At 38.2% G+C, this 24,145-nt stretch overlaps 1 protein-coding gene across 8 annotated transcripts in view; it reads right to left on the bottom strand.

Moving 5' to 3' along the window:
- The window catches only part of PUM2 (pumilio RNA binding family member 2), a 70,436-nt gene that overhangs the window by 6,514 nt on the left and 39,777 nt on the right, over nt 1-24,145 (bottom strand). For 4 of the 8 annotated variants that reach the window (XM_083830557.1, XM_083830558.1, XM_083830553.1 and 1 more), the window contains 8 exons: nt 17,979-18,122; nt 16,685-16,966; nt 11,672-11,908; nt 4,871-5,138; nt 4,186-4,315; nt 2,192-2,326; nt 1,800-1,937; nt 16-141 (listed from right to left, as the gene is read on the bottom strand). In XM_083830557.1, coding sequence (XP_083686683.1) covers nt 16-141; nt 1,800-1,937; nt 2,192-2,326; nt 4,186-4,315; nt 4,871-5,138; nt 11,672-11,908; nt 16,685-16,966; nt 17,979-18,122 — 1,460 coding nt within the window. The remainder of the gene's footprint in view (nt 1-15; nt 142-1,799; nt 1,938-2,191; nt 2,327-4,185; nt 4,316-4,870; nt 5,139-11,671; nt 11,909-16,684; nt 16,967-17,978; nt 18,123-24,145) is intronic. The other 4 variants (XM_083830559.1, XM_083830556.1, XM_083830555.1 and 1 more) reach the window with 3 other exon arrangements.

Genomic DNA, 24,145 nt, shown 5'->3' with positions numbered 1-24,145 from the left:
AAGGAATATACTAACCTGTACTAGTTGTTCTGTGTGCTGATGCAGTTCTTCTAAGATTGGTAAAGTCTGCTCAGCAGTGCAGTGCTCCAGAATACGCTGAATTACTCTACAACCATATGGATGAGTAGAAAGTACGAATACCTTAAAACAGAATTGCAAATTTAAGTTAATCCAACTGAAGTTTACAGATGCGCTACTATTACCATGTTCAAAACGGAACTGAACTTGTCAACTACTTCTATATAAATATGAACACTTTTGCCTGCTAGTATCAGAGTTCCATCTCCTGTAAAAGCTAGAAAAAAGATCAAGGGGCCATTTATCATATCTCTTTTTATCAAGGACTCCGGTAATGATAAAGCTGCCTAAGAACCCAAGTTTTCACTATGATGTTTCTGGCCTGCTTAGCTGCAAAGAAAACCCTGGAAGTCTGACCCTCAGTTAAAAGGAAAGCTTGAAAGGTGAATAGTGTTTAACTTTGTTCTTCATTTTAAGATTTGAAGATTGTCTTTTATAAAAAGGAGCTCAAATACTGTAGCTGATTTTCACAACTTTCACATTCCCTCTCACACATATATAACATTTGTAAACAAGTATTTAAAACGTACAGTCATGATCTTACTTATTCTTTTGTCTACTTCTTCAGGTTTGTGTTTTGGGGATTAATTCAGAATATTTGAGAGTCAGTATCGGTCAGAACTGAACAGAGAGAGTCTTGGCTGACTAGACAGAGATCCACAAGCAGGTGACAAAGATACATAACCGTTGGGTGACATGACTGAAGTGCAGTATTTTTCATTTGCCATTTGAGATTAGCTAATATGTGTATTTTTTGAAATATACGACTTGGTTTTGTAGATGGATGTCCAGTAAATAGGCAGTCACATTTTAGTCAATGCGGCTCTACTTATAGTTTAGAAACTGCACCTCATCTACCCCATATGCATTTTTTGATGCAAGAAGACCTGCCCCTCAGCATCTTGGTACACCATTTACTGCTACGTACGACAATAATTCTGGTAGTGCTGTTGTAAGTGCGAGAGAATTTATCGTAGACTTTGCTAAGAAACACATATGGTCAGCCATTAAAGTAAAATTTAGCAACACAGCCAAGTTAGTACGACGTTTTACAATTCTTTGCGACTATAAAAGTACATGTTTGTCACAGAATATTAAAATCTTATTTAGCTGCAGCGTATTCTCTAGCCCGCGGCATAATACCAATCTTGTATGAATGTAATTTTGTTGGAAACATAACAAAAAAATCCTTAAATAAACAAATACCTTCTGCCTCTCACTTAACACTAGCCCATGTGTAGGGAACAGATTACTATTTCTTCAAAGTACTTCCTTAATGATAGGTATTAATTGGAAAACACTGAGACAGACGTATAAGATAAGCAACAGAAGAAAAAAATGGAAATTTTAATGAAAAGTATATGCCACGGATCAGATACTTTATTATTACATCAAAAATAGCAATGTTAAAAGTTATAAAGGAAATTTAAAATTGCACATCACAAAACTCAAACAGCCTGGCCATAAGCCAAATACTTCTATCGGTATTTATAGCACATCCAAACAGGTTTTCCAGATCCTCAGCTCCAACATATTCATCTTTTTACAGCGTGTAAACTGTCTATTCAACAGCTTTTCCATTTTATCATCTCCTCCTTTAATCCTACTTAATACGAGCTGACTGGTAAAGTGTCAAATGCTATCTTGTATATGCAAATGATGGAAAAAGATCTGCAAATCAAAGCAACCCTACAGAAAAGGAAACAAACTGTTAACACTACCTGTCCTTTGAATGCATCAATGATGAACTGGAGCGACTGCGGCTGAACACACTCAATACATTTTTGGACAACATGGTTTCCATTTTGATCTTTCACACATTTCAGAACGTGACCATCCAACTCTTTCACCATTTCGTTCTGGAGAAAAAAAAAAAAGGTTATCTTTTCAGTGATTTTTTTTCTTCAAAAAAATGAAAAGTCCCCTTTTCATTCTAACTGTCCACTTTTCCTATTCACTGGTCATCTACTTGCATATCACAACCTTATAATTTAAACTATTTTTGGTCCCTAGGGCTTTTCATAATGAAGGGAACCATCCACAATTTAAGCAAGTAAAAAGGTGGGTGCTGTTAAAAAGAAATAAAATACAAAAAAATATTGTTCTAACTTACAATTACCTGCTGGTCAGGTGAGATAGACTCAAGTGCTTTCTGAATAACACGACAACCATACATCTGTAGGGCTAATGGCAGAACGTGACCACGTATGCGTGTTGCTAGGGCTAACTTTTGATCCAGGCTTCCAAACTAAAAGAAAATAAATATGCTGTTAACAAATGAAGACATGAAGTATGCTGGAATTTACATGACAGAGTCAGAACTTTCATGATGTGTTAAAGATTTACTGGGCCTTGAATGATTTTTCCCTTTTTACCTCTGACAGGTATATTTACAAAAGCTTTCCCCCACCCCTCAGCGCAACATTCTGCAATATTCTACCTTCCAGTCACACACCTGCTTTCAACTGCATGACTTTAAAGGCAGCAGAAAAAAAAAATCTAAGTAGTTTATACTTGACCATCTGTAGGAATACAGAATAAGATTTAAATGCAATAACCCACTTATTTAGGCAAATGGTATCAGCCAAATTAATTACATCAGATTACCAAAACATACTAATTCAAATTACATATTCTCCAGCATCTCAAATATGTATTGGTCATTATACCTTACATCTTATATACGGTAAGCAAGTTGTAACAGGAGAAAGAGAAACCAAAAATAACAAAAAGAAGCAGCTGCCCTGTAGCAGCTTCTTGGTAACTTCGTGTGACTTGAAGGATGATTCCCACCATGAGCACTTTGGAAAATATAAAAATACCTGAGCTTTGTAGAGCAAAATCAAAATGCTTTTATATGCTGGCTGTATTAAGAGTATAATCCAACCAACATTTTTTAAGCAGTAGCTAGCTCCTGCCAATATCATTCCCTCCGTAGTGTCACTACAACCTTCAGTTTTGCTTCCTGTTTAACACAGAAGAGGTCAGACTGGCTTCAGAATAACGCAACCCTGTGGGAAATCTTAAACCCACACCTGTAGTCACCAAAAGCTCTGAAGAAAGCTCCAACAACTTGTCCCTCCCACTTAGATGATGAACAAAGTCCCTTAATATACGTAAGAGCTAATGCATTTTTCTTGGGAACTCTTATGCAAAATTAAGATAAAACAACTCTCAATTGTCAATAATTATCTCTCTTGAGCAAGATCAGGAACTTATATACTATACATCAGCCACGCTTTTCAGAAGATATTCTGATTTTGTAGAAAGAATATCAGGACAAAAAAAAATGAGCACACTATTTTGTAGGCTTTGTAGACTTATTAAAAAATTATATTCCTGTTTAGAGTGAGCATTGTATTTCTAATTGGGCAACTTTTTCTTATTGAACATTTTCCAGCTTCACTTTCTATCCAACGAAGTATCTTGATATGGTCCTTGATTTAAAGTACACCATGCTTCAGATCTGTCCTACGTTGTGTTTTTTTTTTTTTTTTTTTTTTTCCCACAAGACATAGGCATTGCCTTTTCTCCTCTCCATAGATTGAATCTTGTAGCCCTTTGGTAAGGCAACAACAACACAAAAGCACAGCAGTTTTAAATACTAATTTTACTAGTACTGAACGTATCATACAACAGCCCTTCCTCATTTTTTTTCTGCCTGAACACAGTGTTTGATAAAAGTTCCTTCAGAGCACTGGCCAAATTCGCACGTCTATTTATCTGGGTGCAAGAACATTTTCCAGACCTATTTTTTTGCCAAGATGCAGTAACCACTACGAGTATCCTTCAAATCTTTGTGTTCCCCACCACTAATTGAAAGTCTACGTAAATTAAGCTAAAAGCTTGAGTGTGCAGCCAATGCTGCTCACTATCATGTGCATCACCAGTGCAAAAGAAAGCAATGCCTATAATCCTCAAGCCTGTTATGAAAAAAGAGGGTGGAACAGAACAGAAAACATGTGTGCACTATTAGACCCCTGGGTTCTGTAGTGAGAGTCCAGTAGAACTCTGCTATGATGTTAAGAAAAAAAATAAATTTAAATTTAATCAGACTTTACAGCTTTTCATTCAAGTTTCTGTTCATACACTTTGTGTTAGGCTTACCTCAAAGAACTTCTGTATTACATAGTTTCCAAACACATCAGTCATCAATTGATATGCTGCTTGCAAGATCTCATTAAATACCATCTGGCGCTCAGCTGGAGTAGCTCGCTCTAGCTTTTGCTGTATAAATCTAAGTGCAAAAAATGTACATTATGCTTTACATGAACAACAGGAAAACCTCTCAAACACTGTTTCAATGAGACACCTCAACACTCTGAAGTGAGCATTCAACATTATAGAACTTATTAAAATGAAAGTAGTGCCTCTGCATATGAAAGGATGCATTTCGGTATAATGATCCTTAAAACTTTCATTTGAAAAGTATTAAAGATGAAAAGAATAAGAACAATAACTAAGTACCTGATGATGTATTGCTAAAAATGGTTTTAACATTCCAGACGCCAGCTATTTTGTTTTCTTAATCAACACCTTTTTGATACTTAAAAACTAGAGTTTACAAGCCTAGTTATAAGGCTGTTCCTAACCTGAAAACTTCTATAAGCAGCTAAATTTATACTACTGTTATAATGCAATTTCCTAGAAAAGAAAGGGGTCAGTGTAAGAGCACGTGCTCCAATTACTGGCATGCTTTGCATTAAGAAGAGTCCCAGCTCATTCGCACGTTTAATGTTAATATGGCATTATCAAAGCAGTAAAACATCATTAACTTTACTAGAGTAATTACCTAGAACCATGCTGATCTTGAGAAAATTCAACAATATGTCCAACAAGGTCTCTTAGTTGAAGATTAGGGAAGCGATTATTTCTGAAATCTTCCAGCAATCGACTGCGTCCAGAAGGCATAATATCAGACCTACTGTAACGAAGGCGTGAAGGAGGGAAGAGCTGACTGGTGGAGCTAAAAAGACTGGAGGTACCTGCCGCACTGCGATACTTTGCTTCTGCTCCAGGTGCTGCAGAAATATAGCGACCACTACCATTTGTCAGTCCTCCTACAAGGAAGCAGCTCTGTCAGTGAAAGCCGTAAGGAAAATAAACAACAGCAAAACAGTAAGTGTACTACAACTACAGATACCCTTGGAGCCAAAGGAAACAACAGTGGTGTCTCGTTATTTACGTTTACCTCGTTTTGGTTTGAGGAGTTAGATAGCTTTATCTGCCAAGAAATAAAACCATTCTCCTCCTCGGTTTCATTTTACGTGAAGGGCACCAGGAAAAGAAATCTCGTGAGAAGAGAATAACGAAGCAAGTAAAGTGACCACCCAGACATACAGAAACTTTAGGGCTGGGTGGGCCTTGGCTTAGCGGGCAGATTTCCACTTCACAAGCAACGCCGGTTCAGACTCTTGTTAGTAGTCTTGAAGTTAGCCAATTGTTTCAAAACAGACCATGAAATCTGAACTACCCTTCAGTCCCTGCTGAGGCACCTTTCTGTCAATTCACAGCGTGAAAGGGCCTTTTTGGGGAGGCACGTGTGATGCCTCTTGTCAGGCTGTACCCGTTCTGCAGGATATTTGATGACTTCAGCATCCCAGGCTTTAAATCTGGTACCTCTCTCTACGCACTAAACGTGTCAAATTTCAAAGCGGGTAACTAAGAATGCTCTACTTAATTCTAAAACAACCAAAAGACATGTTAAACAAGTTCCTTTTAAAAACATCAAGTCCTTCTCTGGCTGTGAAAACATGCACCACTCACTACGTTTTGTCTTTCCTTCCTTTCTATGAGCTGAACTGCTTTGCTTTGGTCCTTTTCCTTTTCCTAGTGGTCCCACCTACAGCCATCCTCTCCCAGCCCTGTGAATTCCCCCTCTCACACTGCTCGTCCATCACTTCTCGTCCCTCTGAACTCTGCCACAAGGCCTCTCTCCTGCACAACAGGCAGCAATTATCACAATAAGCATGCAGACAATGCATCTTTTGCAACTACAGTATGCTTTCTCAAAGGAATGCTGCTATAAAACAAGCAGGACGTAATACCTCAACTCTAGTATGCAAAAAATACCAAGCTAAAACCACTGAGTAAAAAGTGAAAAAGAAAAAATATTTTCATTTTCCCCACGAATTGTCTAGAAAGTAACTGAAAGCCCTGTCAAAGTCAACAGAAGCAACTAAATTTGAATTTAAAACAAATTGCAGTATGTGCTGTTTGAATGGTGCTCTATTACAAAGTGAACAAAAAAATGTATCAGCTGACAGTGCCCCAGCCAAGCCTTCTTTTGGTTCCAAGCATTTATAAGGCCAGGCAACAACACAGTTACAGTGGGCTGGTAATGTATTAATGGTCAAGTATCTTTTTCGAAAGGCCAAATCGAAATACCAGGATCTGATATGTTAGTGCTCTGCAAGACATATCAAGCATCACATTTATTGAATTCTATAGGATTATGCCCTAAAATAAATATAGTATTTCTAAATTTTCCAAATTCAGTGGTAAGAATTAGTAAAGAATCAGTAAGTAATTTGTCCCACAATACCTTAAAAAATTACTAGTTTTTTCTTTGTTTAAAATTAAAGCCTCTTAATTCTCTCTAGCCAGAAAAAAAACCAGCTTCAACTATCATTTTTAGTTTTCATTGACTACAACTATTTCCAGAAGAGAAACGACAGCGACACGATACTAACAGACAAATAGAAAAGAAACCCAACATTCTGCAGGTGAAGCAGGATGCAGAGGGATGCTCTACAGTGATTCTCCTCCTAGGAACGGCCTTCTAAACAACAGAGAAACCATGTACCTGAAAACATGGCATTTGTGATCTAGATTATTAAAACACTGGAATGAAACCTATCTTCCTTGAAAGTGCTGTGCAGTAACAGTATTTCATGCCAGTAGAGGGCAGCAAAGCCCGTTTAAAAGAAGCCTTATTGGGCTGTTTTAACATTTCTATTGCTTTCCTGATCACATGCTCGATTCTCTGCCAGAAACTAAACGGATAGTTTCAGTTATGAGTTTACATACTGCATGGGTCCAATTAGCATGAACAGTCAAATTGCACATGGGAGTCAGGAATTGTTTCTCCATCTTTATGTAACAATATATTAATAATAATAATAACATATATATTTTTTAAACTTGAGCCTCCATGTAAGTATGAAATAAAGGCGCTAATTTATCCAACAATTAAATTAATAAACTTCCTACTTTTTAACAACTGTTCTATGTGTGTAGTAAAACTGCACGCATACAATTCACACTCAAGATTATCAATCAAGTCCTTCCTCAGTCTAATTTGGGAATGGTCCCTTTTTAAGGCTTAAGAAGACAATGCTGCACCTGGGAGACTCCTGTCTAGCCTGCAAAACTACCTAAGATGATCACAGTAAGCAGGGTCATAATACAGGATGGCTAAAAATATTATATATCCATCATTCCTAGAGAAAACTGTCACACTTCACTTCAAAAGCTTAAGCTGTAAAACCCTGGAAACTATTATAAAAACTGTGATTTGATGGACTTTTTTCACAAAAATCAGATTTAACTTTTTTTTTTAAATTTATTTCTGCGGTAATGTTGTAGTTCAGTGACAACTTTTCAGATTTGAAAAATAAGAAAGCCCGCAAAATGAAATCCTACTGCCACAGGTACTTATACTCTTGTATACAGAGGACTATTTTCTTAAATATTATAGTCTCATTAAATTCTCTGTCCAAAGCCATCTAAGCCTTAGTGTGGACACTGAAGGCAATTGCTCTCCTTCCCACAAGCTTTTACTATGAACGGCTTAGAACTGAAAAACTGAAATCTGAGTTCTAGTTACCCAAATCCTCGTGATGAGCCTACCACATCCCCATCCTCTTCAAGAACTCCTAATACTGTTTTAAAGAGTCTGACTCCATACCAGAAGGTAACACAGGCTAGTTCTCACTAGTTATTTTGGGAAAAAACACACACAGAAAACCACACCCTACTGGATCAAACACCTAGTCTAAACTTTTCTGCAAATGCTGGCACTTCAGAAGACTGCTGTCAGGAATCCGTGCGTCCGCACAATTACAAACCACTGGGGAATAAAGCACGCAGCTTGTAGCTAATCACTTAGCTATCACTCCTGATCTTGTAAACGGAAGATCTCCAATGCAAGGAATATTATTAAGTTGTTTTACAGTTTAATTGAACCCAAATCCCAGTGCCTAGTCCATAGGGAAGAAGAGGCACAGAGGCGTAAGAGGCATATAGGCCATCTAAAACAGAGCTTTACTAAGCTTTAAGGAGATAAATCATGTTAAATTATTAACTCCTCAACTTAGACAACATATTTAATGTAAAAGACAGTATGAAAAAATATTAAAACCTAGATCTATGCAGATTTATTGATAGCATTAGTCTGTTAGTACTTATTACCAAAGCATTTGGTTCAATTATTTCTAACTGAGACATAAAACAGATTTATTGCACAGAAACTGCTGTTTAAATGCAGTCAGCGATGTTATTTTCTAGTAAAACATAAAATTATATAAACATGTTAAACTTGATTTCTACAAAATATTTTTATATCTGTAAAAAATCAGCTTAATCTCATCCTCAGCTAAAATGAGTAAACATTTCATCTACTCCTGGGAAATAATAGACTATGTACGTGTGTGTGAGACTATATATATACATGCATATGCATTTTAGGAATCAGTGCAAGTGCTTATTGTGCCTGGTTTACCAAAGTCCTACAGAGTAGGTACACGACAGAGGCAACGCAAGGTTCCCCAGAATGGAGGTCCCTTGGCATAGCCCTATTACCCAGAACAACCCGTTCCTAAAAACACCGACCTGATCTACCAACAAGCTTGGTTTGCAAAGCACAGACTGAAAATAAGTACCTCCAAAAGCCCAGATTTTGAAAATCCTATCCCTAAAACCAACCCTTGAATTGCTGCAACGTACCACCCAACAACTAAGCGCTGCCAACCTAAAGGAATTTTTATAACACGGGAAGAATACTTCTGTTTGCAACTTTTTGTCCCTGGGAGTGAAAGGGTAGTTCAAATTCATGACCTTGCTGCTCCAACTGATTACAGTAAAGAAGCAGTTACAAACAACCGATAAATCCCTTCAGATACAGGAAAACTGACACTAGACCAAAGTAATTAGTGCGTTCCCATTTTAGGACATTGGGTAAGAGTTGGCGAGAAGAGATAAAAACAGCAAAATATCACAAGTTTCTTGTAAAAGGGAAACTGTTGTGGTTTTTTTGTTTTGTGTTTTTTTTTTTTTTTAAGCTACAAATTGCAGCAGTGTCTGACAAAGGGGTTATAAAACCATGCACCCTTCCCCACGATTGTGCTCTAGTATTCTGGTGGCTGAAACAGGAGCAACCGAGTTTGATGCCCATTTTAAAACAGGAGTTAAACTTAGCTGAACCTGTTGATACAAGCAGGCAGGACAACAAGTTTTGAAGGTGGAGGGAGAGCTGCATTTGACAGGCATTATCAGAGTACCAATGGAAACTGCATGCAGACATGAACTTACAATGTTGTTCTACTCTGAAAAGTGACTGGGTGACCCTTCGCAAAATACACTCCCTGCTCGATTTCAGGTGTAATTTCTTATTTGGCAAAAAAGCTTCACCTTTATTAGTTTTTTTTTTTTTTTAATGTAAGAACAAAACAAATCTTCTAAGAGTGTTGGATGAACACAAGCAGAATAAATTTAACAGGACAGACAACTGCAGAAAAAGTCTCCAACTTTTTGCAATGGTGCGTCGTGGATGCAACTGCACGATGACATAACACAAAGGGCAGAGTGCAGGAAATGCTAAAAAAAATTCACTGCATTTTTTTAATGAAAGCAAATATGCAAGAGAGCCTCAAATTCAAAACTTCAGATTGATTTGGTAAGGCAGCAAAAAGTTTACCCATCAACAAAGTCCACTGCTTGTGGAAGACGAAGAGGCTGCAAGCACGGAAGCCAAAAATGTGTCAATTTTCAGAGTACAACTGTACATTCTGGCTTTTTACACACTGATCTAGTACATGATTTTAACAAAATATTATACTTAGTTCACACTGCCAAACAGTCTGAAATAGATTATAATCAGTATATATTAACATTTTTTGCTGATAGAGGTAGTCCTCTATACTGACTGCAGCTTATTTTCTCCAAAACTTAAAAGCCTTTTATTTAGCATTTACCAGATGTAAAGCAACACGACTTTAAATGTTTTGAATTTTAGATAATGCCTTCCAAAATTTGGCTTAAGTATAGTTTTCAGTAATATGAAAACTATTGTGAGAGTACTTTGGAAAGAAAGAAAGAAAAAGATTTCCATGATAACCCCATTGTCAGATGTTCAGAACTTTCTCAAAAGCCTCCATTTGGGCTGAAACTTTCCATGCTTGGTCTCAGCCCAAAGGTGCACTTTGTAGACCTGGAAAAGGAAAAAAGGTAAGTAAAAAAAATAAAACGTGCTGAAACATCCCCTTGCCCAGTTTTACTTTGGGTATTCAGCACATAACCATGAAGGGGATACTGAACTGCAAATGTAATATATTTAAATTACTTTTAACATTGTTACAGAAATCACACATTTCTCACAAAGTGTATTTTGTTGGGCACTTTTCATTATTTTTTCTCCTGTTTTATTTGCACTAAACCAAAGTATAGGGGTTAGGTTTCCTACTACATGCCCAGGAGTGCACACTGGAGCAACAGGCAACTCAATCTCATAATCGTACCCAGTTTTGTCTTACAATTTTAGCATTCAAATTAAATGTCTGCAAATATTTGCAGTAAAAAAAAGGAAGTTTATCAAGCAACCTCAGGTTAGAGGCATTCTCTTTTAAATATAATGTAGGCTGTGGTGGAGTTTCTTTAGATTTTAACATTTATTTATTTTAAAGATTGAGCTCCCATGTCATCTAGCTAGCTGAAAAAATTCTGAGATTACTGTCATCATTCCTTAAAAATACATCTGATAACAGAGAGCCACCCCTGACAAAGCTTTTGCTGTTTCTTTAATAAATACATTTTCTTTTCTTCCACCAGCCTGGCGGTAAAGCACTTGTCTTCCTGGCAAAGCATCGGGGCCGTACGGCAGCAGGCTCACTGATTCAGAATCACCTTTCAATACACATTACATCGACAGCTTTGCTCACTTTATCATGGGAAGGGACAGCAGTGGAAGTCACTTCACTGCTCAACACAAAACTCGTCTTAAAATGTTCTTAAGTGGGAACACACTGGAGCACAAACAAAAATAATGCACCTTTGCTCGGCATACTGCAGACAGTTCACATAGTACAAAAGGGATGGGTAAATCTTACTGGGCCATCTGCAAGGGAAGAAAAATCAGCTGTTGGCCCGATACCGCAAAAAAGCTCGAGTGCCCTCCACTATCAAATCAACGAGCATTTGACTGTGCTCTTCAGCCTTCAGGAAGGGGCCCTCTTCATTACAAAACTGTTTAACAGCAAAGGTAACGTGACATCTCTTATGCAACATATAATTTTACACATAGAAATACATACACACAAACAAACAAAACGTGGTTTTTGGTTTTTTTTTTTTGGTTTTTTGTTTTTGTTGTTTTTACCTAAATGCAAACTGGATGAGGATCCATGTGATGAAAGTGATGGCGGTGGCGTAAGTGAATGTCCTGGAGTTTGGCTTGGCAGAGGCATGCCTATTGGACTTGGAGAGGAGGAAAATCCCAGACTATTGTAAAATGGCTGCCCTATGGGTGCTAGGCTGCTACTAGATCTTTTGTACAAGTCAGAGCTAGTAGATAGAGAATCTCTCCTTGTGGCACTACTACTTGCAGAACTGCCAACTGAAGAAGAAATAAAAAGACCCTAATTACACAGTGTCAACTGAATAAAACCTAATCCCCAACTACAGCTGGGCAATAACAGATGCGATCACAATAATTACAGCAATCGTTATGACAAAGACAATTACTGTGATAACCACACATGCTTTTAAGTAAATCTAAGTGGGTATAAACATACCACTGGTAAGTAATTTCATCAATGCCCATGTCTTTCAACATTTCATTCTAGACTTCTCACAGTAATATTGCAGTACTCCATTTGAACACCCTGGCTTCAGGCGTTGGGACAAACACGAGATTTATGAGATTACAGTGTCACTGCATATAGTAAGTGCTTCTAAAGATATTCCCACTAAACTCTTCAAGATTTTTTTTCCAACAGAAATTATTAGTCAGCGATACTTGAGTGCAGGCAAAAGGCTAGAAACAAATTTTTAAGGGTTTAGAAAATAAACTATGTCACTATTCAGCTGTTTCTGAACTTCCTCTTGTTTGTGAGCCCCTCATCTTTAAGAAAAAAAAAAACAACAAATGACTACTTAAAATTCCCCGAGAGAATTATGATTCTCAAAGAAGCATTTTGGAAAGAAAATATAAAGAGGGAGTAGGCTAAGAAGAAGAGGAGAAGCAGAGCAGAGATACGAAAATTAAGGTGAGAAACTGAAAACATAATTTTACTGCTATCACTACTTCTGACAAACAAATTAGACTACAAGCTTTGTTTGGCTAACAGAGTATTAGTGAAGGACTGGTTATCCTGCACAGCATCATTCAGCAGGGCGATGAACAGTCTAGGATAAATTAGGAGAACAACAGAAAGCTTTTAGAAATGTTAAATTCTGTTATCTGTTGCATACTAGTGAAATATTTAACTATAGTGCCTATTTGAAACACTGGAAAATTATTATATCAATGAACCAAGACTATGGATATTTTGGTAATGTAAAGCTGCTTCTTCAGCTGAATTTGGAAGATTGGTTTCTACTTCATCTTAAAAACGAAAAGGTCCAAGTTTATACTTCCATAATCCTTACCCTCATCAGCATAAAGGTCGCCTGATACTTCCCATTTTAAGAGACTAGAGGTTGGCTGTTCCTAACATCAGCAACGTGGCTAATATTTTTCATGGCAAGTACCTCCTTGGACCAAACTGTTCAAAGAAGTTCTGCCCAAATGACACAGCCATTTTAGGAAAGCAGGAAAGATGCTTCAACTTTCATGAAGTAATCCAGCCACCTATTATTTGAGAATTTAATGCTTTCATTTACTCAGATCACCACGCTAGCAACAGGAGACCTTTATTTTCATGCTCTCTTTGAGCCAAAAATCTTAGCGAAATCACATTTCATCCAAGTTCAGCAGAGATCTGGTACAGACTCGTCGCTGAAAACTCAAAACTCCTGCCCATTCATGGCACGTCTGAGATGGCTGATAAAGGTTTTCCTGCAACTGTACTTCTAGGCTTCTGTGTACCATGCCAAAAACGGACTCTAAAGCTGCTGTCCAAGATCCCACCTTGTGTTCAGAAGACCCTCAGGCAGTGTGGAACAGAAGTGATCTACTTCAAATGCAGAGGAGACAAAAGCCAAACACAAGAAATAGACCAGAAAAAAAAAAAAAAAGAAACCAGAACCAGGAGGAGAGAAAGGTAGACAAAGGAGCCAACAAGGAGACTGCAAGGAAACTGGCAGGCAATTTCGGAACTGGTGGAACTGAGGATGGAAAAGAAAGCAGATCTGATGAAAAGTTAGGCTATAGAAAGTGTATGCAACTGTGGGGCAAAGAGCCTGGAACGGTTAGCTGATGATGGGAACACCACACACTACGAGCAGCAACAGACACATACTGGGGGCAGGAGGGGAGATAAATGTCGCCTGGAAGCTGGGAAGGCACACATACTGGAGGAGAAGCCAGGAGGAAAAGATACTGGGCTAAATAGGCAAGGAGACTGAGAGTAAGAAGAGCAAATTAAGGGAACAGTCGAAAGAAATCTTGAGGTTTGAGACTAGTTCTACAGGTTCTGGCTCAGCTGATGAACTACGTGCGTGTTACTACAATGCTACAGGATGGATTGTTATTTTTCCAACTGACTATGGAGGGGGGGGGGGGAAGCTAAACCTTAGGGTTTCTCATTCAGCTAGATTACTGCAGCTTGACAAGTTACCACGAGCCAGCTGAGCTGAATCTTTACACACACACAAGCAAAGCTCACGGAAACAAGATAAATTGAATTAGCTCAGCCCTCTTTATCACTAAACAAATTTAACTGTGTTAGCTACAAGCCGAAAGAAGTCGTCTGGGAAACTGCTGTGGTCGATCTAATTCTCAGTTACCTGTTAAGCTGCAGTACCTTATCGTGTACCTAAATATTTAAAGTGGAGTGTGAATAACTTTGTAATAAAAGAGGACTGTAACGTGATTTCATTTACATGATACGCTCGCCTCTTCCTATTTTCTCCTTTGTTGCTCAGTCATTCTGCTAGAACAGGCTCAACTTTGCCTTTTTTTTTTTTATTTTTATTTTTTTTTTTTAAACAGAGCTTCTCCCCCTCCCTCCCCGCAGCAACTGAAAACATAAGCAAGGTGTAAGGGCAAGATCAGTACTGCCATCTGTCAGACCTCATGGAATACGTTAACTGAAATCCAGCCCTTACAACACGCTTAGACAAGCTACAGATAAGCTGAAGCCTTGGCAAATCAAAAATTAAACTCGTTTTTAATTTGCCTCAACATGCATTAACAGCGTTTTTATAAGTACTCATCTGTGTAATTCAATTCATGTGTACATACAGCTCAGGTTTTTTTAATTTGTTGCTTTTTTATTATTTTTTAAAATCAGGAAGCATATTTTTAAGTGGCTGTTACGGCAAGTACAATTTATACTTGGCAGAAGGGCACTTTCAATGTACTTTTACTCCAGTAATACTACTAAAAATCTTTCAGGTTTACGTAGCACCTTTCATCAGCACTTCTCAAACTGCAAAAGCACAAGCTTCCTGCTTCCCTGTGGAAACTAGCAGGCTAATTAAATCACCTAGGACACGGCTGCAAGATTTCAGAACGTGCTGTCTGTGCTAAAGGCTTTGCACGAGGCTCTGCAACTGAACTTTGCTACAAGAAAAAGGCATCATCTCCTGTGCCAGGAAAAAAAAAAAAAAAAAAAGCTGTTCTGTTTCTTCTTAAGGAGACAAAACTAAAATTTGTATTGTATGGAGGTCCTTGTGATAATGCTGGATAGAGACTTCTGTGGCTTAAAAGTATTCTATCTAGAGACTTAAAATGGGTGCGCTGCATTAAATATGCAGATATGCTTATGACCACATCTATCAATGAAATGAAACTGTATCTAGAGCGGAACACAGCTGCTAAGAATTCACTGAACTCCTGAAAGTAGCTGAGGAAAAATCTGCACTACAAAATACAGCACTGGGATAGCACGATTGTTTTGTGAGATTTACCTGCTGTGGCACTACAGAAAATTGTTAAGAAGCCCTACCCATCTGAGTGGCCTTTTTTAAAAAAAAAATAAATAAATAATTGAAAAAAGCATGTTTAGAGTTCCCTACTCCACTCTTTAAAGGCAGGGGTTAGAGAGGACCAGTGTAAAACTTTATTCTGGATTTCCTAGCATTAGTTTTGTTAAAGCAAATTGTCAGATTATTTTTTGAAAAAACAATACTGAGATCTCAGCGTTGGTATGCAGTAATTGGATGTCACTATTCTCCACTTAGTTACCAAATGAAAGGTATCATGTTTTAACACTGAAGGGTGTGTTTTTCCTTCTGTTTTTCCATATACTGAGCTATATTGTAATAATAGTCACTTTCTACGCCCCTTTCAACATTTTTATAAAGTCTCACGGGGCAATTTGCTTTGAAAAATACCATTAAAGTATAATTTTTTCTTCCAATTTCTACACATCTGCAGGATACATAATATAAATATGCTCCATATATCTCATTAAAATAATAAAAGTAAGCAAATCAGTTCTGTAACTTAGACACTAATAGGCCAAAGGAAATACGCTTTAGAAAAGACTCCTAACTTCCCTTCCTAATGCTGAACCTTAAATATAGGAAAACCTACCTTTTATATTTAAATCTGTGAGAATAAATTTCTGCTATAGAGCATACAAAAGATGACACTATTTTATTTTTTTATTTGATAACACAAACAGGAACATCTGTTGCTATAATTTAAGGCCCCAAACTCTGCTTAACTGTATCTAAGATTAAATCTATTGAAATTAACAAGGACTATTATTAGATTTTAAGTCCTTCCAGGACGACAGCCTAAATCCTCAAAAAATGTTATGGAAAGAAACACTGCAATATTAGATTAAATTTAGAGTATCATGTGATATTAAAAAAAAGAAAAAGATGGAAATTTTCCTGATATAGGAAGAACAACAAAAGAATGCGTATCTTAAAAGTAATCAATTGTTATTTTAAACATAAAATGAAGACATGTTTGCAAATAAAAAAAAATAAGCTTAATAAAAACTCAATATAAAGTTCTGGGGCGAAGTACAATGCTCAATATGGAAAAATATTTTGGAGGTATCTGTAACTACAGGGTATTTTTCAAAAATTTATCTTGAATACAGACTGAATTTAAACCCCCTTTTTCCTCTCCTATAATTTGCTTTAAACTTGAACAACCTTTTTTCAACACTGTTTTTGGAAATGTATGTGCATATAATGTGTCTGGATACAGATACATTTTTTTCCCTTATCACACGAGTCTCACAATGTCCTCACTATGTTAACGACCTACCTGATGAGCCAAATCCACCAAGTGCAGAGCCGATAGCTGCTCCTAAAGAGCTGCTACTTCCAAAGCCAAGAGATGTACTTCCTGGTTGGCCAGGACCATGGGAAAAAAGGGAACTGTTTTGGGAGTTATTGGTCAAAGAGTTACTGCCATAAAATGAATTGGATTGTAGGCTACTATTTGTTTGCTGTTGCTGTTGTTGTGGCTGGGCACCAAGGGGCCGAAATAGACCGTTCGTGGCTCCCGCGAGATTGTTTGCTGTTCCTCCAGCTGAAGCAGCTGCAGCTGTAAAACACACGTTTTCAATCATCATTACTCTCTCAAACATTTCTGACTGAAAATGGACTATTCAGATCTAAATCTTATTTTTATGAAACCCTCTTAAACAAGCAGAAATTCACATATTAAAGGACTAAAAGAGACTTTATAATATAATACAGTCTTAATTACAACAGGAAAAAATGAAGACAGCATATGTTATAAGCTATTCAAAGATGCAGAATTTTCAGTGTAAACATGTAAGACATTACTGTTCACTGAACTGTGCTTCGATACTCAAACTCACAATGGCAGAGTTGCAGCTAACAAAGACGTCTTCAGCAACTAATGTCACAGTAGGAAGCTTATAGATTAACTTAAAATCTCATTTTCTAAACATTAATTCATCTCGTGTTAATATTTTGGATTTTAATTTAATAAATACGATAAATACACTGTTTTAATAAAGTGGTATCAGACTGAACCGAAGAAAGCTCTATAGTTTTCACATTTCTAATTTTCCTTTTCTGCTATCCATTAAGTATTTTTTTCCTTGCCATACTTCTCATGAAAAAAAAAAAGAATACTTTCATAAGAAGAGCATAGCAAGGCCCCAGAATACTCTTATCATCTTCTGCCAGGCTGAAGCAACGAAATGATGCTTCCTAGAGGACACCATTCTGGGGAGCAACGAGCAGTGCATGTTATATGCATGGGGAGAGGAAAAGGGAAAATGTTCTCATCAGAGAAGCAGCAGCATTTGCAGAAACGTGCCTGTATGTGGATGGGGAGTGGACTGTAAATCTGAATTAAAAAAAAATAAAAGGAAAGCCGCATCTCTGAAAAACATCAAAACAGCAGTGTGTGGTGGAGAAAGGGAGGAGAAAAAATAAAGAGCATGTATGGTATATCCTCTACAGCTGGAAAGCCTCACAGGATGCATACCAACCAAATCAACAATACAAAATACTAGTCAACTAACATTACTAAAATTCAGTACAAAATGGGAAGAAAGCTCCCTGTAAGACCCAGTACTTACCTGCTTGTGCTGCTGCAGAACTGATTATAACAGGGGTTGAGGCCACCAATCTGACTGGTGCTCCAAGGCCAGTTCTTGCTCCAGGGCCTACTACTAAGGCACCAGTCTGATCGTAATAGGCAGTGGGAGCTAGTACTTGATAGCCTACACAATACAGAATAAAAGAATTAGGAGTACAGGTTGTCTTGATTAGCCAACGCTTCTCTGATTTAAATATCTTGGCACCAAACCACGATAGGGAAAACAGCATTTCTGCAGTAGTGCCCCAGAACATCAACCAGACATCAAAAGAAAAAAAAAAAAGAACACTGTAAAAGTGCCAAAATCTTCTAAAAGCCTAGGAGTATTCTACATCATCTTTAAGAAACTAGAACAGCTAAATTTAGTGATCTGAAGTTGTGTGTATCTTCAAGGTTAATAAATCAAGTTTCCAATACCCCAGTTGAAAAGGTACAGTAACGCCACAACTTGTCAGAATTGGATCACTGCTGAATGAGCTTTCTCTAGCAATTTTAAATATTCTACAATTCTCTCATACTCCTGAAAAGGTATTGAAACCTATACAGTTTAAGGGCCAAACCATGTGCAAGTTTGGCAACTCCTTACATTGCCTGGCCACATTTTAAAGACCACTGACAAAAATACATCATGAAAGGAGTGCTCCACACACACACAAATATTTTAGAACAATAAAAATGATCTAGTCCCAGTCAGTTTCACAGAACACAGACTGTAATCCAAGTACCATTTCGTTCAGTTGACAGAGTTGGAACTGGGGGAGAAAGGAAGTTGAGTTGAAAACGGAAAAAAGCAAGCAACAGGAAGAAAAATAGTACATAAGACATGAATGAAGCAAAGGAAACGATACAAAAGAGCAAAAAGCCACTTATTCAGTACAAGAGCAAGAGGATTAATTTTCAAGCTCTGATACTTTATAGTCAAATTGGATAACTGGAATAAGAATCCCTAAAAATGGAAGACAAGAGCTAGAATAACCTAGGAAAGGATACTGACAACGGAAAGGTAGCTTTAATTTTTAGTTTGACTATTCCTATAAAGCAGTAAGAAAAGAGAATTTCAACATTCCTTCCATATTCAAATATATTACTCATATTATTAAGGAAAAAAAAAAACACAAGATTTTGCAAAAATCACCCAAACGACTGTTTTTGTACACGCAAGAACCAAGATTTTGCACATTACCTGAAGTCAATATTTATGTTCAAATCTAGGTCTAACAGAGGGCATAATTTCTTAAGTTCTCCCAGAAACAGGTACAGACCTCAACGTAAGGACCAGGGCCTCTAATTCCAGGTGGGTACCTTCATCACCAGGCTCTCAAGTCATATTCTGTTCTCCTCAATTTCTAAAACAAGATGTATAATCTCTTCTGCTCAGATGCCTTGCTTTAAAAACAGAGCTAGAGACGCTAGCTGCCTACAGCCTGGTGGCTATGGGCAGGGAAGCTGGAGATTCAGGTCCAAATTCTCTCACACTATGAAAATCCGAAGATATGAAGGAGACTCAGATATTAACCGAACTGGAAAGGAGCAATGAAAATCCAGAAGTTCAGGTGCATTCCAGGTGGAAGATGAATGCACAGTACTGATTATGAAAACCCGTCAGCACTATCATCCTCGACCTGTTTTTTCTCACTGCTCATTATTTGCTTTGCATTCTAGGTGCAGGTGCATCTACCTTCTCTTTCCCCATCAGCAACACAGGGAGACTTAGCTAAAAAGAACCAAAGCGGGGGTCTTACAATGACATTGGTCAGAGAACTTTAACTGCCGGTGCCACTGCCTGTTCCACCTACACAACTGAGCTGTGCTGCTCCACCACCTTCACCACTGAGACTGCCGCTTTCCCAAGCTAGGGAGAAGTGAGACTGACTACTTCCATGTTTAATTTAACAATATTTAATTACCTTTTCCTTTCCTACTTTTACTCATAGCATGTTCAATTGGTAAGATCATGTTGGTCCTGCTTTTGGTTGTTGCTGTATCACAGAAAAACACTTTTTCAAAACTCAGAACTGGTTAACAATTACCAATATTTGCTCTGCCCACCTACTCTCTCCAGACGTTCGAACCCATGGATAATGCTACAGCTACATAAAAAAGGACTGATCATATATTTACACCCTTGTGCTCACCTGAAACTAATACACAGCACTCTATATGACTTCAGGCCCGCGTAATGTAAATAAGCCTATTTTCCAATGTGAAATACTTGGGGTGGGGAAGAAAAAGAAAAATAAAAAAAAAATTTACACTATTGTAGTAATTAAATTTTCTGGAATTAATGCTAACACGGTTTAATACATTAATTTCAGTTTTCCTAAAGTAACTGACAAGGATGACCGCTGAATTAACAAACAGAAGCAACTTGCACTTGCCCTTTGTATTACAAAATCCGCAATTCTCTTGACGCTTACTTGCCACTCTCACACCAACCACAAACAGGTCATTTAAAACTAGTAATAAGCTAGGTCGTTAGCATCGAGATACAGCCCATCCAGAAGGCCCGAGCTACGTAAGAGAACTGAGGGATGCTTCCATACTCCTCGTCTCTGAAGTGACACATAATAAAATCTCTCAGCCTTCTACTCAAACCACCAGAAGAAAGCAACACAGAGACTATTTAATAGCTGAGACCTTGCCAAGTGCATCTGGAGCCTCAAAGCAAGGTCTAAAACGATTTGCTTTGACATCGTAAGTATGATTTCAGAGATGCCATCTCAGATCACGTAACTGAAGAGCAGCTCTCATAGCAAAACTGAAGCCTTCTGCTATCCCCTCCCTCATCACACCGTACTCGACAAGCTTTGCGCCCTACCCCGGAGAGGTATGCACAACGACAGACACTATTTCCCAGCTTTCTCCCTTCTCGAAGGCATGATGGTGACTTGCCAGGTCTTCTCCACTCTAATTCCCTCTCTCCTCGTGTTTCATTTTTTATTACCTCTCCATCAAATCTCCTCCTCCCTGTGGCTATGCGATTTCCCCTTCAAATTAACAACCATCGAACCTCATTTCGGTGACTTCACGTTCAAGCTTCCTGTGGTCTTAGAGTGGAACAAGAAGAAAAAAAGCACACTCTGCCTCCTAATCATATCCTAAGCACACCTTTCATCTTAGGACTCGGCTGCTCTATCTACACTTACTGTCTTAAGATCAGCAGGGAATACTAAAATAAACATCCTGGTTTACCAGTGTTCTGCTTTACTGAAATCATTTCCAAATGTCTCCGAAGCCACACTTTGAAAAGTTTTTGGATTCTTGTCACACAAACCTTAAATGTTCTTAAAGAATGAGAAAATGAGAGGAGATTATGTTCTCTTGGCTCTTACAACCCATGCTCAGCGTTGCTCTTATCCATCCAATAATTTCTTCAGTGCCTTTCATTGGATAGTTCATACACTCTTCTCACTTTGTTATATATATAATAACACAAAGCTCTGCCCAGATCTCCTACTCCTTTCTCTCTATGCATCTTCCCTCGCTGATGACACAGGTTTACGCCAAACATATGTCAAAGTTTGTCACTTCTCTCTGCTCAAGTTGACAGATGTGACACTTCCTACTGCCAGCTCAATTATCTGCCCCTTTTAACACCACCACCCTGACACCTCTCCCCCCACTCTGGATCATAACCTGCAAGTCACTGTGGAGTCCCTGTGTAGAAAATTTACAGCTTCTTCCTTCTGAACGTTCCCAAGATCCGGCTATTTTCCTCTGCATACAGATTTGAAAATTTATTCAGCTCTTCATCTTCCTTCTTTCTTTAAATGTTGCATCCTCCGCTTCAGTCTCCCAAGCTCACTGAGAACCGAACTGCTATATCCTTTTGCTTGTCTTGACAAAGATATACACAGCCTTATCTCTGCGCTTTTCCTCTCAACAAATCACATTCAGAACGTATTTTCCTATCAGTAAATGATTTAGACTTGCTATAACCATTGCAACTTGCCAATACCCTTAACTCCCTGTATACCTGCCACAATTAAATTTGACTTGTATTTCGTATCACTAGGAGGTACAGAACGCACAGCCCTGTGCAATGGCACACTACAAATTCTTCTAGGTAATAAAACTTGCAATGCCTACAAACAGAAACTGTTGATTTTAATGTTTTATGCACATAATTCAGACAACTTATATACGTGTTCTTCACTCAGAGGGTGGTGAGGCACTGGCCCAGGCTGCCCAGAGAAGCTGTGGATGCCCCATCCCTGGAGGTGTTCAAAGCCAGGCTGGATGGGGCTTTGAGCAACTTGGTCTGGTGGGAGGTGTCCCTGCCCATGGCAGGGGAGTTGGAACTGGATGATCTTTGGGGTCCCTTCCACCCTAAGCCATTCTACAATGACGTCCATCTGCACGCTAGATGCACCATTGCAGTCAGTGTCAGCTAGACGTGGGTGAATTGGATATAACTGAAGTTACACCTGACCTAGCCTATACAAGCAACGAAGCCTCCAGAGTGATTAAGCCACCAGACACCTAATTTAGGGTAAACTGAGCAGCCCTGCAGCATCTGTACAGCAGCTACATCTCCTGGGAGCACAACAGCTCCTCAGGCAACTGAGGCCATGGAAATTCCCAAATCTGGATGACTAAGCCGAATGCAGCCCTCCTCTGTGATAAAGACTGGTTTTATTTGTAGAAACAAATGTGTACTGAACATAGACGATGAACTTGGGAATACGCTCCGACTTTGCCTCATGCATTCTTCTTACCAGAAACTGTCTGGTTTTTAAGAACTCTTGTTACTGAATGACTAGCTCCATTAGGACCAGAAGAATTCAAAATGTAGCTGCTCAACTCCAAAGACCAAAGTATTTCACTTCTGATGATTTTAAAAGAGAACAATAATTTTTCTGGAAATAGACTTAGTGGCTTTCAAACATTCTCTTTGCACTTCAGATGAGAGGGGGCTTTTGCCTTTTGTGCGCTTTAAGAACTACCCTTGAATTATTTAAGATGGATACTTTTAGAAAATAATGCCATATTTAAGTCTTCCTATAATGCAGGTCTTCTCACATCTGACTACAGCTAAGTGTCACAACCTTGTTACAAGGCACAGGCCACTCCACAATCCTCAAGCTCCATGTGCAAAGGAAGAACTAATAAGCAGCAGTAACAAACAAACAAAAAAACAAACCACAGAACACACACAAAAAGGCACAGATAAGCCTTTGAGGCTTTTGCAAAGATGCCTACAGCATCTCTGATAAGCTGTACTGTTTGCAGGCCTCTGCTGCTTTGGGGAGGCGCAGAGAAACCACTTGAAAGGTGCTATGACAGCACACTTTGATGACTTCTCATTTTAGGAGGAAGAGAAAGATGCTAAAAGCTGCAGATAGTACTGCATGGAAGGAAATAAAAATTGCTGTTATAAAACAGCAAAGTACAATAGTCGGTCTACTCTGCAGCGAGATGTATGAAATCCCACTGCTGGATGAAGCACACGGTGCAGTCCCAGAGCATCCAGTGACAAACCATATCCACCGTCTGCAGGCTGCAAGGCATTTTCACAGTACTGCTAACAAGGGACACAACCTGTACAAGTCAAGTGCATTTGCAGCTACCGTCAACTTTACCTGATTTAACTGTGTAAAACCTTAACTTTGATACCGAAGAAGGGCCAAGTATGCTTTAGCTGTTCTTGCTCAGGTAATTGTACCTAGCATTTAAAAAGGATGCTGAAATTCAAACCGATATTATGAATTTATGACACAGGTACCGGGACACAGAATAACCATTCCCCAGAAATCAGAAGCCATGCCTGCTAAAAACATCTGAGCCTTCAAACTTTGGAGTACCTCCACTTCAAGCACATTGTGGTCTTCAGAGGAAATAAGGCAGTAACTTCCTTTTAAATTTATTTTTGGGTTCTGATTTTTAGATTTTAAATTATTATTATAATATGCCACAGGTAATAAAAAAAAACTTCAGAAAGACAAATTATTACTTCATGTTGCATCAGAGTAACTACTTAGACAATTCATAACCTTTTAAGACAGCATGTAGTTGCTTCATTATATATGAAATTATGTGATACCCCTTGTGCATACATTTGTAACAGCAGAGAAAATGCTTCAAATCAAAAATGCTCGATGAACCTGTGTTTGAAGAATCCCGTCCGATTATTTTATGAACATGTAA

This window comes from Anser anser (assembly GCF_964211835.1).
Source record: "Anser anser genome assembly, chromosome: 3".
Classification (NCBI taxonomy): Eukaryota; Metazoa; Chordata; class Aves; order Anseriformes; family Anatidae; genus Anser; species Anser anser.
The sequence above is the reverse complement of the archived record's forward strand: the minus strand, read 5'-3'. Positions and strand labels throughout refer to the sequence as shown.